The sequence below is a fragment of the Ursus maritimus genome, unplaced genomic scaffold, assembly GCF_017311325.1.
Source record: "Ursus maritimus isolate PB19 unplaced genomic scaffold, ASM1731132v1 scaffold_15, whole genome shotgun sequence".
NCBI lineage: Eukaryota > Metazoa > Chordata > Mammalia > Carnivora > Ursidae > Ursus > Ursus maritimus.
In genome coordinates this window covers 36,809,019-36,826,209 of record NW_024423897.1, presented here as the reverse complement: position 1 = coordinate 36,826,209, position 17,191 = coordinate 36,809,019, and the positions used below count along the sequence as shown (strand labels likewise).

At 46.5% G+C, this 17,191-nt stretch overlaps 1 protein-coding gene across 1 annotated transcript in view; it reads right to left on the bottom strand.

Annotated features, from left to right (window-relative positions):
* PRLR (prolactin receptor) overlaps window positions 1-17,191 on the bottom strand; it is a 162,271-nt gene that overhangs the window by 12,350 nt on the left and 132,730 nt on the right. The window contains exons 3-4 of the mRNA XM_040630506.1: window positions 4,353-4,465; window positions 1,205-1,337 (exon numbers count right to left, since the gene is read on the bottom strand). Of these exons, the coding sequence (XP_040486440.1) occupies window positions 1,205-1,337; window positions 4,353-4,422 (203 nt within the window). The 5' untranslated portion in view covers window positions 4,423-4,465. The remainder of the gene's footprint in view (window positions 1-1,204; window positions 1,338-4,352; window positions 4,466-17,191) is intronic.

Sequence of the window (17,191 nt, the reverse complement as noted above, 5' to 3'; positions counted from 1 at the left end):
TGCTGGAGATAGCGGAAGGGTTATGTTAGGTCCTCAATGACTCTGTTGCTTATCAACACCTCCCTTCGAGAGATTTTTCTGGGGTTTCTGATATATGCCCCTGCCAACACACACTTGAGCTCTCAATGGTCAAGGCACCACCTTACCCAGGGAACTGCCACTGGTTATCTCAGGAAATGTGACTCTCCCCGGTACACATGCCCGGGGGGCCATGCACGACGCAGCATTTATTGAGCATACATGTTGAATTTACGTAAAAAAAGATGAAAGAAGGTAACCCTCACCGTCAGTATATTTCGGATTGCCCTAAGTCAGCAACAGAATAACACGACTGAGAAAGGGGCTCTTTCAGAGCAGGGGGCTCATTCGGCTGCTCTCACGTAGACGTGAGGGCTTCAACGCAAGACCCAGCACAAGGTGGGAAAGCTCATTTCTTTCTGGTTGCCAGTTTGAGTGCCGGAACTCTATTTACATGATACTCCTCTGGGTCCCAGAAGGGGCAACGGCGTCGTACGGGACGAAGTGCCGTCCTTGGGAGGGGGGCCAGCTGTTGCAAACCAGTCACTGTTTCCATCACTAGGGAAGGCTACAGCCCTCCTGGGCTTCCCAGGACAGTTTCATTGTGAGTCAAACAGAATCCCCACCCAGAGATGACCTTGTTTAGCCCTTGCTGCCACCTTAGCGGCCAATATGCCCTCTGGAAGATCAGAGATCCTGGATCAGCAAATGCTGAGGAAAAATCCTTACCTTCCTTTGCTAACAGGGCTCTTTACTTTCTTGGTCATGAAACAAGTTTGAAAACCTGCTGCACCATGGTTGTGAAGGATTGCATGATAATCCTCTGAGATTGCAAAAGTAATAATTATTTAAAAAATTATAAATGGCACAAGGTTTATAGCTAAGCATCTAAAAGTAACTGGCATTTAGGAAAGATTCATATGTGACCTTGGGCTACAACCTGAGCTTGGGACAGACGCTGGGAGTAATGCTGTGTTTTATTGCTGGGCTGGCGGATGACCTTATGCACATGGAGAGAGCTCCTCAAGGACATTAACAGCAGATTGTAGACATGGGCAGTGACGTTCTTTTCCTCAGTGGTAGGAGCCTGTCTCGTGCCAATCCAGGGAAGTGTGGTCATTCTAACGTTGGTGCCAGAGCCTGAGAGCAGTCATGTGGGGGCTGGTAGGAGAGAAGAGCTTTTTACCCTTCCTTGCGGTACGTCAGCGTGTAATTAGTAGGAAGTCCCCCATCTTCCCCAGGCTTCCACCAGCAGGTGAATGTTTCCTTTTCAGGAGAACGACATTTAAAGATCTCAGGTTTTCCAGGAGGTGATTGTCCTAGAAGAAGCCAGAAGTCACTTAAAAATTAGGTGCATTCAACCGACCCTCCTGCTGGTGACAGAAGCAAACTGATGGGACCAGGGCAGTGATGAGGTTTGGGGTGAAGGAGCCTTGGGGTGGGGTGCTCAGAAATGCCAGCAACATTCCTCTGTGGGCTGCCCCGATGTTGGCAGGACTGAGAGAGAGAAAGAGAGAGCTGTGTGTGTGTGTGTGTGTGTGTGATCCTTCCGTAGTAGAAGGGTGACTGAAAAGAACTCCGCCCTAGGCACAAGCATCCTGGGACACTCTGCTGACACAGTGCTCCCTGGCACTTCTCCATCTGCTTACGAATCTCCATCTTTCTGCCATTCCCACACGATTAACTCAATCCGGGGCATCTGTTCTTTCCCTGCATCACTGACGCTCCTCCTTTGGCTGCCCCCCTCTCCCTCCCCTATCTTCTCCTTTCCTTCCTGTTTCCCTTCACCTTTCCTTGATTCCATTTGGCTTTGACCTCTGACCCAGTCTCACCCAGTATCTCCTCATTCTCCTGCCCCCATTTCTCATTCTTGTGGTTTAGTCCCTTTTGTCTTCTATTTCCCCCTTTCCCCTTGGGTCTTTTTGTGGTGAGGCTGCAAAGGGCTTCCTCGTAGTTCTATGGCTCTTTTTGGAGTGGGAGGCATGGTAAGAGGTGGGGGAGTGGCTAGCTGCTGTCCTGGTTACCAGCTACCATTATTATCCAAGAGCCCTATCTAGTCCCAGTTGGAAGCTAGAAGGTCTCAATAAGGTGATGTGGAAAATACAATGTCAAGAGGGGTTTTTCAGTTGCTAAATCCCCAAAGCTCTTGGTCAGCTGGCTCCCTCTCCTCTTCCTTGTCTGTCAGGTCCAAAGAGGAAAGGGGTGGTCCTGGGCATTTGCCTTGTGCTGCTAGCAGGAGCCCCGTCGTGCCCATCCACATAACCCCATCGTGCCCCTGGTGAACTTCCTTTTGGCCAAGCTGGATGCCTGAATGTTTAGTTCAGAAAATCAGCAGCAGAGAGGAGAGCTTTTGAAAGGTGTCAGTCTCAGCAATTCAGGGGGTTTTCTCTTATACTTGTCTTCTCCCCTTCCCCCCCACTCCTAGGCCACAATGGCTCTCTGAGCACCAGATCAGAAAGAGCAAGTTTGGAGGAGAACATTCATGGGAAGAGGGGACACCAGGCAAAACTGGCTAGAAAGAAGAATTTCATGGAATGATATGACGCAGTGCACAGGCTGGGCCTGGGACACCAGGCTGATCGTGTCAGAGGGAGCTAAGCTACCTTCTAGCTCCCAGCCACCCTAAAATCCATCAAAGAATTATAGGAAACCTTAAAACTCCGTGTCAGCCAGCCTGGGGTTAGCTCTGCCAAAATTTGTAACCTTGTTGAGGCTCCAGGGAAAATTTCTTTAGGATAATCTCACAGGTTGAAGTGATTTGTTTGTTGTGTTTTGTTGTGGCTGGGGGCGAGCATGCGGGGCAGAAAGAGAAGCTTAAAAATACACACAAAAAACAAACCCAAACATTATGGCTCAATAATGAGCATTCTCAGAGGCCAGTTAAGGCAACTGTTGATTATCTAAGCACTTAAAAAGTTTCCCTATGGATCATGTGGATCTCTGTTGTCCTTCTTCTCTCTCTCTGGAAGCTTCTCTCTTTCACATTTCACTGGTTATTCACAGTACCTCTAGGAAACTCAGGAGAGGAGAGCACAATTGTGAAATTACAATTAGTCAAATGCTCCTTTCACTCACTTTAGCAGGGCCAATGAAAATTAATGGACTATCTCACTATCTTTATAAAATGCACACAGACTGGGGCGCCTGGGTGGCTCACTTGGTGATGCGGCTGCCTTCGGCTCAGGTCATGATCCTAGGGTCCTGGGATCGAGCCCCACATTGGGCTCCCTGCTCAGCGGAGAGCTTGCTTCTCCCTCTCCCTCTGCCTGTTGCTCTGCCTACCTGTGCTCTCTCTCTCTCTAATAAATAAAATAAAGAAATAAAATAAATAAATAAAATAAATAAATAAATAAATAAATAAATAAATAAATAAATAAAATCTTGGAAAAAATGCACACAAACAGAGGGACAACCACCTAGGTACCATACACACAGGTACACACATATGTCCCCATTTGAGCCCACCTCACAAGCACACACATGCACAGCCCTCCCCCCAGACACATAGCAGCTGTACACTTGGACGTGTACGCGGGAACACACATGGAAATATACACACACAGGGAGGTCCGTGCACAGATGTATACTCACACAGAGAAGCATTTGCAATCAGATACACATAGAAAAGTTAATACACACGGAAGTAGATACAAAAGTATCCACGCCAAAAAAATGCACAGCGGTGGGTGCCCAGGAATGTACATAGGCAGGCACGCGCACTCCAGCTGTGAACCTCATTTGTCCCACCAGCACAGATGATAGAGCTAGCTCTACGTTTCCCACCACATGACAGCTATCACTTTGATCTCTTTACTGTTTTCCAAAGATTTTCCACATACATTATTTCATCGGAGGTGGAGGGAACATCATTGTCCTCCCTTTGAAAATGTGAAAACCCAGCGAGATTAGGTGATTGGCTCAAGGTCACACAGCTAGTAACAGCTGACAGAAGCTGGACTGAGACTCTGGTCTTGTCGTTCACACAAGCTGCTTCACTGCACTCCCGGGGTGAGCCCAGGGACATGCTTTTGCATTCATTGCATTCATTCTTTTGCATTAATTTCTGCATTGATTTTATTGCATTCATTCTTTTGCATTAATTTCTGCATTGATTTTATTGCATTCATTCTTTTGCATTAATTTCTGCATTGATTTTATTGCATTCATTCTTTTGCATTAATTTCTGCATTGATTTTAATGCCCAAAATATTGCAAATAATTTAACAGCAGCGAATGACATTTTCATTTCTTGTAACTGCAAAACTAGATGGACTCTCCACCCTCTCGAGAAACACCCCAGGGAATTAAAGAGAGCAGGACGGTCCCTTACTTACCATTCAGGAGACTGGTGTTGAGAAAAAGTAGCAAAATGAAAACAACTGTGGATGCCACACTTTCCTTCATTTTGGCCCCTTTCTCTTTCCACAGGAAATGTATCAGACGTTCACTGAAAGAGAAGGCACCAGGCAACTTTTGTGAAGTAACAGTCTAGTCTGGCCAGGCACATGCACCACTTTATTCTGGGTGTTTGCAACTGATCCTTGCTGCTTGCTTAATGTGAATGACAAAACAGGAGGAAAGGAATGTAGGAAAATGTAACATGGTTGGATGGCTTGGCTCGGAAGCATCCATGCACACATGCTAGCAAAAATTCTACCACCAGGGGTCATCAGATGACAACGTTCAAGGGCAGCTGCGTGGCAGCCGCTCCTGTGCGCAGACCCCCAAGAAAAATTGCCCTCTTTCCACCCTGTGGTCACCTAACTACATATCACCCATTTTATGTGACACAGACTGCGTGCCCTACAAGAGAACCATTCTGGGAGGGCTTCGATCCATCAGCCAAAAATAAGCCAGGCTGAAAAGTCAGCACACTTAGTAGCCTCAGTACGAATTCAACCTGGCCTCATTGATGCCAAGTCAGGGGGGCTTTCTCTGAAAGTGTAGGCTGAGCAAGAAGTTTGCTGGGCTGTGGGCATAACTGTGAGCCACACACTGAATTCCAGTGAACCTCCCTGTGCTTTCTTTCTCGTCTTTCAACCAATGACAAACCCCAGCAATAATTCAAGTCCCATGGTTTTGGAGTATTAAGTAAGTTTAGAACCTGCAGGGGTTGAGAGTTTTGAGCAATTTATTATTAATACTATTATTTTTACCCTTGGAACACATTTCAAAGCCTCTAAACGTCCTTCTAAGAAGAAAACATTTTTTAAAGACATTTGAAAAAGGCTCATTAGTCTTGTTGGACTCCAAAAAACTCTCAGAAAACAACAAATTTGATGAACTAAGTGTAAATTTTTGGAAACATATGGCATATATTTTCTTTTAAATCTTATGATTTTTATAAATCAAGGGAAGAACATCCAGAGGCAAGGCTGCCCATCTTGAGGCATTTGAAGCAGCCAGGTATTGTTTGATGAGCCCTGAAGAGACCAGCCTTCGCCCATCCTTCCTGGCCAGCGCTGGTTCCCATGTGCTGGATACCACGCCACGGACAACTTCGAGAAGGCTTTCTCTACCTCCTACCACTCCCTCTCAGACATCTTGGAAATAGAAATCTTAGTGACAACAGAGATTTGAGGCACCTAGTTACCATCAAGTACTTTCTTCTTTGGAGCTCTCGGTTTAGTAAAGTCTCCTGTGAGGAAGCCAGGATGTGGTTCTTCGGGGACCTTCTCGTTGGCTCTTCTAGGAACCTTTCCAAATGCCTCCCCCTCTCCAGGTTGCACATTCTAAACTACCTGCCCCATCTAACTCCTTGGGTCATTCAATTTAAATCAAGTTGCTAAAGGCTCAAAATGGGTATAATCGTGTTACCACAGGCCAGACACTGCCCTAAGCGTCCTCATCATTTGCATTTCATTTAGCCCTCACAATGGCCCCATGAGTGGCACAGACGATTACCTCCCCTTTTAACAGGTGGGGATATTGAAGTACAGAGAGGCTTAATAAATTGTCAGTCCCATGCCAATGGGAGAGAGAAATGAAGTGAAGCTGAGAGCATCTGAGAATTATCTTGATTTGCAGACGGTCTGTGACGGACAGCGCAATGACTCCTCCTCCTATGCGGGGTGGAGCGGACAGCGGGGACAGCAGCAATGGACCCGAGGGGGCAGCACGCCAGGCCCTGAGTAGGCGTGGAGTCAGGAGAGCCAGACCTCAGAAAATTCAGCTCAGCTCCCGGCCCGACGTATGTGCGAGGCTCTCCGACACTTTGCTCCCACAAATCCGGCTTCATGAGGTCTGTATAGCCCTGGGAGACTTCTTTGTCTTGGAGATCTGATTACTCATCCTGGTTTAGGGATGGAATTTGGCCCACTGGCTGAAGAAGTTCTAGAATATCGTTTTATTGAGACTCCTCTGCTCTTTTGGGCATTGCCTCAAAATGCTGGAGATCAACATTCTGTAAGTCACAGTTTTTGGGGAAGGTCAGATGCTGTCTGGACAGCTCTACCAAGTCAGGGCTCCATGTGTTTTGCACAAGAAAGGGATCTACAGGGCGAGCGGGCTGGGGGCGGGGAGGAGTAGGCACTGCCATTGCTCGTACTCCCTGGCGTGCTGGCCCAGGCTCCAAGAAACTCTCTTAAACAAAGTTTTCCTATAAGAATGCTTTTCGGGGGTATTTTATGGACTAAAAAACTAAACAAAATAAAAACAAAAACCTATTTTCCCGGGGGTTCTCCTTGACTGTCTTGGAATCTGGTTAATAGTGGCCATGTACTCTCTGGTGCCTTGAAATCCCCATGACAGGGAATTAGCCCTAGGGGTGGTGTTACTGTGTTTCAACAATGACTTCTCAGCTCCTCCCGCATCTTATTCCTCAGCAGGTCAAACACAGTGGTTAAGTAAACCTTCACAGAGAAAGGTAATCACAACTGCTAACTCCTAGGGAAGCTATGCTGAATGTTAAACTGGGTCATGTATTGTGTTTTTTTCCAGAACTAGGCATACCTCCTGCTTGTCCACTAACGATTTTTTAGGGCTGGTGGATACTGGGCTAGGGATAGATTTGGTTTTTGTTTCTCTGAGCCTCCCCCTGGCTTCCCAGCCCCCACTGCAAGTGAGATCTTGATCAAGGGCCTCCTTATTGACGGGGCTGGAACACCTGAAGAGGGTCCACAGTCTGCTCTAGTGATGGTTCCTGGGACAAATCGCTCCAAATATTTGGACTCCAATTAGGAAAAAGTCAGCCCCATACCTCAGTTCAAGGACAATAATCTTGGCCTCAGTCCTCACTAGCTCCCAGGGTGTGTGTGACTGTGGTTTAAAAATGCAAGACTCAGGACCGAAGAGCAGATTTGCAGGAAATTGGCAGCCCCCACACCTTGCCCATGACCAGCTGCCTTGCTCCTGAATCCTCAGAGACCCCCCCAACATTACGCTCCTCCCATTATCTTATTCAAAAATACCTTCCCACCATGCTATGTCCCACTGTGGCAGGATCTCCACAAAATCCTCCTTCTTCCCCATTTTGCTCTATGCTGATCCTGCCCAGGCCCTCTTCCAAAAGCTTCCGTTCATCANNNTCTTCCATTAAGCCAAGTCTCTTCTACATAGGCCAAGAGTTGAAAAAGGGAAATTCATGTCTCACAGCTTGCTTTTCTAAGAAACAAGAGCTACTCTCCCTGGATGGAAAATCAGGGCCACAGTCCCATGGCGTGTGCTGACCCCACTATCCACAGGGGAGAGGGCGAACCATAGGAAGGGAGGCAGTGTGGCTCCTGAGAGTTAAGAATAACAGATCTGAGCTCCCAACACACCACTCCCCACTGTCTCCCCACTGGTAGACCCACTGTGGACACACCATCTGCATATTCTGGCGCACTCAGGCCCAGAACCAATCCTGAACACCAGGGATCTCAGCTCTGCCATTTTGTAGGACCTGCTCCCAAAACCTGGTGATTCCCTAAGTGAGTGCGGTCCCCACCCTGTTCTGCCTCATCTGCCCCTATTGCTCCAATGCTCTAATTTGAAATTTTTGACCCAGTTTCCTTGACTCTAGAAATGGACCTACCATGTTAAGCAGTGACTCTGAGAACCTACCTAGCTATGGCAAGCTCAATTTCTGATGGGTAAGTGGGGCCCAAGTCAAGATTTCGATTTCTTTTCTTTCCTTCTTTTTCCTTCCTTCCTTCCTTCCTTCCTTCCTTCCTTCCTTCCTTCCTTCCTTCCTTCCAAAGATTTACTTATTTATTGGAGAGAAAGAGAGACTGGGGGTCTTCAAGCAGACTCCCTGCTGAGTCAGGAGCCTGATGCGGGGCTCAACCCCATAACATGTGAGATCATGACCTGAGTCCAAGAGTCGACACTAAACCAACTGAGTCACCCAGGTGCCCCAAGATTTGGGTTTCTTTAAAGACTGTCACATGTAAGATATGCACAAATTTTAAGTATTCTGTTTAATGAATTCTTGCGAAGTAAATACGCCCATGTTACAACCAGGTCAACAAACAGAACACTAACAGCGCCCCCAAAATCCCCCTGATTGTCTTCTCCCAATCTCTACCCACCCAATAGAAACCATTCTTCTGACTTCTAACATCACAGATTACTTTTGCCTACTTTTGTACTTTATACACATGGAACCTATAACGTGCATTTTGTAAGCGCATGTGTCTGGCTTCCTTAATCCCACATTGCTCTATGACTCATCCTTTTACGTGTAGTTTTACAAAATTCATTTTCACTTTGTCTCATTTACCTTGTTTCATAGTACATCGAATGAAAGACCATTATTTATTCATTCTACTATTGATGGACATTTGAGTCATTTCCAGGTTTTGGCAAACTGTGGATTTTGATAAAAATGATCAAGACTCCGATGGCAGGACAAATACCGTGTGATCTCTCTTATGTCCAGAATCTAAAAAAAGTCTATCACCTAACGATCTCTATAAGACTAAGCTCAGATACAGAGAACAGATTGGTGGTTGTCAGAGGTGGAGGGGTGGGGGGGGCAGGGAAAAATGGGTGATTCTTGTTTGTTTAAAGAAATCAAATAAAAGACATAGGAAATTAAAAAAATAAAATTTGATGAAGCTCCTGGTTTTAAGTGCATAAATTTACATTACTTACCCAAAAGGAACGAAATAGAAAAAGCCTACAATTTTGCAGCATGTAAATTTGATGAGACAATAAAAAGAATAATAAATAAGAACAAATGACCTGATGAGTTTTGTTGCATAAAATGGGTTTCAGGTGAGTTATTTCTGAATGGAGATGAAAATACAAGACCTATTACAATTTTAAGTGGACTTAAATATTTACATTTTTCAGTTAAAAAAATTAGAACATAAAATATCCATCCGTTGTATTTTTCTGAGCTTACTAGACATCTAGTAAAGAGTAGTTTCACAATTTAAAATGTTGACTATTTTCAAAATTAAAACTGTTGAGAAGAATCAATCACAAGTTTCAACACTTCTGAATAAAGAAACTCTGAATAAGAATACAGGACATTAAAAAAAGAAAAAAACAACAACAACAAGACACAGATGGTGGGGAAGCCCGAAACTCCTCAAATCTTCTTGCGCTCCTCCAACTTGAGTTTCCCATCATCAACGGTGAGGACACCACCTGCCCCATCTCCTGACTATGAATGCAAATCAAATTTCAAAGTTCTCTCTTGTCCTAAAAATGTAAAAAGTCTTATTTCTTGCAAACAAATTTTACATGTATTCATCTCTGGCTTTAATTGTAAGGAATTGTGTTGGGTGCTTCCTTTGGGGTCTGCCTGGTTGGGATTCTCTGGCCACTGGGTCTCCTTACCTGCTGTTCCACCCTGGTTAGATGGCCTGAGGCTAGAATAACAGGGAGAGAACCCCAGAGGTACCCTTTGATTTGCATAAGTCTGGCTTGTCTTTCCAATATAGAATGCCAACGTTTAGTCTGGAAACAAGCCATAATCTGCTCAGGGCGGGGAGGGCAGCAGAAGGCTGAGATTAAGACTCAAGATTAAGAGCATTATATCAACTTTGCCCAAAGTCAATGGTCAGTGGCTGCCCGTAGCATGAGTAAGGGAATCCATGAAGCTGTAAAGGTGGAAAAGCCCAAAAAGAATCTAATAAGATATGGTATGAAACTCTGCATACAAGAGACCTGGTCGTATGTTGATGTTATCCAACACTAGACGTGGAGCCAGCCTAGTCTTCTGTCTTTGAGAGAGGAGGGAAGAGGTTTTAAGGAGAAGGTGGCAGCTGGGGACGTGGTGCTCTGAAAACCCCACCCGAGGAGGGCGATGAAGGCTCTAGCTCTCCCTGCGCTGCGGTCAAACGTGTGCCCGCAGCAACGACCTGTTTCTGTGTCCCGAGGCCAGACAACATATTTACACATTTACCTGCGAACCTTCACCGCAGGACCCTTGCTCATGTGACCATCTGTTATTATTATTTTTTATCATTGCAAGATCAAGTTTACATTTTATTGCTTCTTAAAGAGTTGTCCATCTTATTCCCTATTATGAGATATCCTTTGGTGGGAAACATCTGGCACTTTCTACAAGGGAACTACTTTTATATAAAATGACCATCCCATGAGAGCCCGCGGCGTCGTCAGAACACCACGCTGTGTGAAAGTTAATAGGGACAATACAGAGGCTGATACGAACTGTCAACCTCCGATTCCTGACTCCCTCCCTCCCTCCCTCCTCTCCCATGACCTCCAGAGGGGCCACTGAGGGGGGACTTGGTGGAGACTGTGCTGGGAGACCGCCTGGTGGGCTCACCCAGCCCTGAGAGCCAGAGGGTGGGCAGAGGCAGCACCTGTCCCGATCCGAGCTGACTCTGCATGGTACCGCCTAGGGGGAGTTTAGCAGAAAGATCTCCTGGCTCCCGACCGGAGCGGGGCGAACTGCCACACTGTCGCGTATGCACCTTTGCGCTGGAGTCACTTCTAATAAGGCAGAGTGCTGAATGCGTCCCCGTGGCTGCAGGCTTGCGCGCGCCAGCTCCCCTGGGCAGCCACCGCATCCCAGCAGCATCCGACTTGAGAGAGGCTGGTTCTCACACGCCTGCCTGGCCTCAAGGCCAGAAAGCATGTGGGTGAGGGGCAGTCCTCCCCGGCAAGGGCATGCTCCGGCAGAAGGCGCGAAACAGACGCTGGCCTGATTTTCTGAGTAACTAGCTTCTCATGAGATCATCGGTTAACTAAAAACATTCTTAAAAACACCATACATTGTAGACTTACATAGCTGTTCCGCAGAAATTGATGACTTTCTCTTTTGCTTGCTTTCTTTCTTTTTCTTTCTTTCTTTCTTTCTTTCTTTCTTTCTTTCTTTCTTAAGATTTTATTTATTTATTTCAGAAAGAGAGAGAAAGAATGGGAGGGAGAGGGAGAGAGAATCCTTAAGCAGACTCCCCGCTGATCATGGAGCCAGATGCAGGGCTTGATCCCACAACCCTGACATCATGACCTGAGGGGAAACCAAGAGTCGGAGGCTTAACTGACTGAGCCACCCAGACGTTTCCAGAAATCAGTGGTTTTCAATCCAGGATTCGCATTGGGACAACATAGGGAACTTCTTAAAACTACCCATTCTGCCTTCTCACTAGAGATTCTGCTTAATTGGTTGAGGGTTGGGCCCACCTGTACACAGGCATTTTTAAAAGGCCCTCCGGAACATTCCAGTGTGAAGCGAAGGTGGGGAGGCACGAACTGACCTAGCGTCACCTGAGACATGTCACGTCTCTGCTAAGAGGCCCTGTTTGACAGGAGAGGCTCAGAGAAGTACTGGGCTGTGTGTGCCATCACTCAGTGTAGAAGGCAAAGCAAAAACGGGAACCCAGGCTTTAGACTCTGAGTCCTGCCTCAAATTAATAACATCAAAGAGCAAATGACAAACCTCTTGTCTCCACAGTGAGTTATGGTTTACAAAGCACTTCGCACTTTCTCATCATTATCGTTTTATTTTTACAATAATCTTGTGCAGTGGGCAGGGAGGCGGCTACTGTTACCACTCCTACTCCTACTCCTGCCACGATGACTGCTGCATCATTGCTCCCATTTCAAAGATGAGAACACTGAAGCTCGAAGGGGTAAGTGGTTTAAGCCAACAACCTTACCCTGAAAGCCTCCAGTGTGCTCAAAAATGTGTGGTGATAAAACAGGCAAACGCTTACACAGGATACACTACGTGCCTCCCCTCATAACCAACCTGAGATGCAAGTACTATTAATAATACGCCCATTTTACAGATGAGGTCACTGGGGCCCAGAAAGTCTCCATGAGTTGTCCAAGGTCACACAGCCAGTGAGCACTGTATGGAGGGAGAGGCGCTCAGTAGTTGGGTTCTGAGATCTGTACTGTTAGCCACCCTGCCATGGCCACCAGAGGCCCTTGGGCTGTGGGTTCCGTGCCCTTTCAAGGGGCCCCCTACCTGATAAAGCACTCAGAGCACTCCCCCTACCCAGAGGTGGCTCTGGTGCTGGGTGCCATGGGGATGCAGGGATGGTCCGTCAATAGGAGTGGGTGTTCCTGGATCACTGCTTCTAGAGTGTTCTAAGCACCACTGCCCACCCCAGATACAATGGGTCAAAAGTTTTAGAGGGCAGGGCCTAGAAAGTGGCATCTCAAATTTTTTAAAACAATTTTATTGAAATATAACTGGCATATAACTTTGTATAAGTTTAAGGCTTACATCGTGTTGGTTTGCTACATTACACACTGCGATGTGATCACCACCTCAGTGTTAGCGAGCACCTCCGTCACCTCCCACTGATGGGAGCAATCAAGACCTGGTCTCTTTGCAGCTTTGAAGTTTATGACACGGCATCGTCACCTACAGTCACTAGGCTCTGCATTAGATCTCTAGGACTTATTTATCTACCGGTCACACGTTTGTAGTAGAAGGGGCATTTTTAAATGTTTTGTGCTTTAAGAAATGCTTTTCCTTGGAGTGGAGTAGCCTCACAACGTCACATTAGTTTCAGGCGTGCACCGTCGTGATTCGACATCTCTGTGTTAACCGCGCTCAGCCCCGGGGTAGCCACCGTGCGTCACCGGGGGCCGCTCTTGTAACACCACTGACTAGATTCCGTGCTGTGCCTTTTACAGAAGGGCATTTTCAACAGCGCGTAGATGGTTCTTAGGCGAAGAGGTGACGCAGGAAGACAGTCGTGGTGAAGGTAGAATTGGGGGCGTCTCCACCCTCTGGGCCTAGCCAGGGCTCAGGGAATCCCCTGGGGGAGGGCTCAGTGCGTCAGGAGCTGTGACGTCAGCGCGCTCTCCGCGGGCTGCTCAGACCAGGAGGCATCTTCAGGGACGCTGCAAGCCGGGCGGCTTCATGTTGGCAGCCCGAGGTCAGCCACCGTGGGGGGTTTGTACCACGGGAATTGGCAAATGCTACAAATCAGGGTTTCCTGTTTCTTCTTTTTTTCTCAGGGGCAGTTGTTAAACATTTCCGGCGCACCCCTAACGTGGCTCCAGCTCTCTGGACCCGATGCTCTCCCACGTAAGAGGAGAACCTGGGAGTTGAATTTTGAGGCCAGCTTCATGCAAGTTCGCAGACACCGGCCTCTGACTGGGGGATGCCCCGTGAGCCCTGACTCGTTCCCTTCCTCCGGTTCCTCTCCCGGAGACTTCCTCCTCTTCTGCGCCCCTCTCCTGTGCTGACTGCAGAGGGCCTCCTGGGCCCCTGCTCGGGCCTTGCCCGTTGCTGGCTCTGCATGTTAATGTCGTTCCTTCCGGCTGACAACTGCATCGGAGATGCGGGGCGGGCGCAGATTGTTTAATTAATCAGTTTTCTAAATATGGTACACAAAACCAAAATAAAAACAAAACAAACACAAAAACCTAACCATAGCCTAAAGAAATGGAAAAAAAAAAAACAAAACAAACCACTCATGATGTACTGTATCCTGACTAACCTATCATAATTACAAAAACAAAACAAAACAAAAAAACCCTCAGCGTACCTCAACTCTCCTAAGCATGCCTCCCACGTAGCTTGGGGTTTCTGTGATAAAAGGTCTTAGTGTGTGTCTGTTCACACAGCCTGGAGACATCCCTGACCTGCCTGGCTACCTCTACCCACAGGTTTCCACAGCTGGGGCCCTTGGAGCCCTATCTCTAGGTGCTGGGATGAATGTCCATCCAGTGAGAGAAGGCCAAGAAAGCCTTGCATGGGTCCTGCCCAGTGCCCTGGTTCTGTAATTCTGCCTTGTCAACTGTGAAGACCCTAGTTCTCCCATGACCAGGCCCAGCAGATTCTGGATCTCTGCCGAATGCCCAGTTGTCACGGCTCAGCTTGCTGCTTTCCCCCTTCCCTCTAGTGCAATCTCTGCACTCCCCTGCTCTCCTTGGGCGGTATGACTGGTTTGCAGGTCCTGGCTTCTCCTGATCTGACCCCTCTCATTCCTAGAGAAGTCGGACAGCAGGAAAGCAGATACTCTCTTCTCCTTTTGCATTCTTGGTATCAGCCAGGTTTAATCTCTGCACACCACCAAAGGCTTCACGCCTCATTCGCTCATTGCTCAGTAGTTCTATTAGCTCTGTCTGTCATCCTGGCTCACTATCTTGTTGAGCAAAATATGATCAGCCTTGTCTTAGACGCACGTGTGTGTAGACATACTAACAACAGCCCACATCAACCCCTCTCCTTCCATCCCACGCCCCAGAACAATGTGAACAACCGCCACCACATGACCCCCGCATATTCCCAATCAGAAAAAATCCATTGGCCATTTAAAGAGAAGATCATGATTGTTCCCCCTTTCGCCTGCAGGAAATCCTTTGGTGGAATGGGAGCGGCCACAACCATGTGAGAGAGAAAAGGGGCCTGGCTCAGCCAGCACAGAAGCTTGAGATACACCAGGGCCAAGGGTGGTTGGGCTGGGCATAAGTAATAAGTAATTGTTTTTTTTTTGTTTTGTTTTTTAATTAAATTAATTAGTTAATTAATTAAAGGCTTACAGGGATAGCTAGATCTGCTTGATCATTCATTCATTCTTTCATCAAATATCCATCTCCCTCACCTCTTTTGGGCCATTGCTCAAATGTCACCTTATCGGCAAGGCCTTCATGGACCACCATCTTTAAACTGCAACCCGTCTCCAGCACTGATCTACATTCTTCATCTCCGGTCCTACTTTACTGTTTCCCACAGGGCTTACCATCACTGACCTATGATGTTTTTTCCTTAGCTGTGTTGATGGTGTGTCTGCCTCCACTAAAGCATAAACTCCATGAGAGAAGACATTTATGCAGGGACATAGGACAGTGGCCTGCATCCCAACCATCTGAGAATGCCCGGTTTTGTGTATATTCTGAAAAACATACAAGTGTTACTGAAACATTATTATTATATGGTAATACTTGTCTTACTGAAATAAGGTCTGTCACTTCCAGACATTATTATTATGTCTCCCCTAAAAGCATAGCTTATCAGCAACCGGCTCGTCCGTGGTGCTGGACTTGTCCCATTCCTCTTCCCATCTTAGTGTCTATGCATAAGGATTCTGGAGCCAGATTACCTGGGTTGGAATCCCATTTCTGCCACTTACTAGATGTGATCATAGGCAACTTACTTAACTTCTCTGTGCCTTAGTTTCCTCATCTGGAAAACTGGAATAATACCAGGACCAACTGTATAGAGCCGTGATGAAGATCAGATGAGTTACTGCTGGCAATGAATTTAAAACAGTCCCTAGCGTATAATGAGGACTATATAAATGTTTGCTAAATCCCTCTGTTTCCACATGGCTGATTGTTTCTCCCTCCCAAACTGTCTCTAACCCAGGAACTTTCCACCACAGAAGGAGGGAGGTCAAGTGGCTTCTTCTCCATGAGAAGTGTCACATTTAGGACTTCAATGGAGGGGGTGGGCGTGTGAGAAGACTGGATTATACTCCTCAAATATTTGTTGTCTCCCAGTCACAGGATTACATACTGTCATCCATTGTCATTGAACGTAATCCTACACCCTGTGGTAGGAATACACATCCCATTTCAATGACTTTGGACTTGGCCGTGTGAAAAGCTTTGGCCAATGGAATGTGAATGGTTGTGGTTGTTTTTGCTGTGTCCAAACAGAAGCCTGAAACACATGGCACGGTTTGGCTTAGGCTTTCTTATTCTTTTTCTCCACATGCCCTCAGGATGTTCCAGATAGTAGCTGTTCCCTTAGTCTGGGTTCTCGAACAAGAAGACAGGCGGAGCCCATCGGAGTCCAACCAATCCTAGCAGAGCCACTGCCAACGTGGAGCTGATGTGCCATCCTTACACAGAGTGAGCAGAAAGTAAGTGTTGTAAGCCACTGAGGTAGCACTGTTTATCACTGTGGAACTAATACAAGGCAGGAGAGGAGGAGGAGAACGTGTTTTGCAAGACTCTTCTAACAAGATTATTTTCTCACAGAGGGATCTCTGTGGCCATTTTATATGTGGGTGTGAATGTGCTGTTCACCCATACACAAAACAACTTTGCCATAAAAAAATCACTATTATATTGGTAACAACATTGTCTATTATGTATAGTTTAATTTGTAGAAACCTGGGCTTGGGAAATAAGAAGAGAAGTTAGAAATAAAATAAAAAATAAATTATTGGCCTCATGGCATTGCCTCCCTGGCTCCCTGCTTATTTGTCTCAGGAGGAAATGCAGAGCAGGAGTTCTAGAATTTTGGATATGAAGGAACCAAAAGACTTGAAAGATTCTGGTCCAATCTCTCACTTTTCTATATGGGACGACTAAGGCCTGGAAAGATGAAGTGCGCTGGCCAAGGGCCTAATGGGAGAATCTTTAAAACATCGAGAGTGGGCTGTGTGTACATCTGAGAAATTTAATATGTCTAAGAAGAAATTCTCAAGAAAGTATCAAAAGCATTTTTTCCTCCTTATTTCCTGCTTTTTCCTATCATCTTAGAATCCTGGGAGACCATTCACAGGAGTGTTAAAAACTTCTGTTGTCCATCAGAAATTTGGTTCTCCTTTTCTTTCTGGGCACAGAGTTAAGGGTCATTGGATTGACTCCCTTGCAATTAGATGGGATGAGGTGATTGAGTTGTGGCGTCTGAAAGTGAGCAAAAATGATATGCTTCTAATCTGGTCCTGGTATTTAAAACTTTTCACACATTTTCATTCTCTTGTTCATTAATTCTTTCTCTCTTATCCAGTACTGGTCAGAGGAAGATGAACTTCAGGACTTGAAGAGCCAAGCATAGCCAATAGATGGAAGGGTC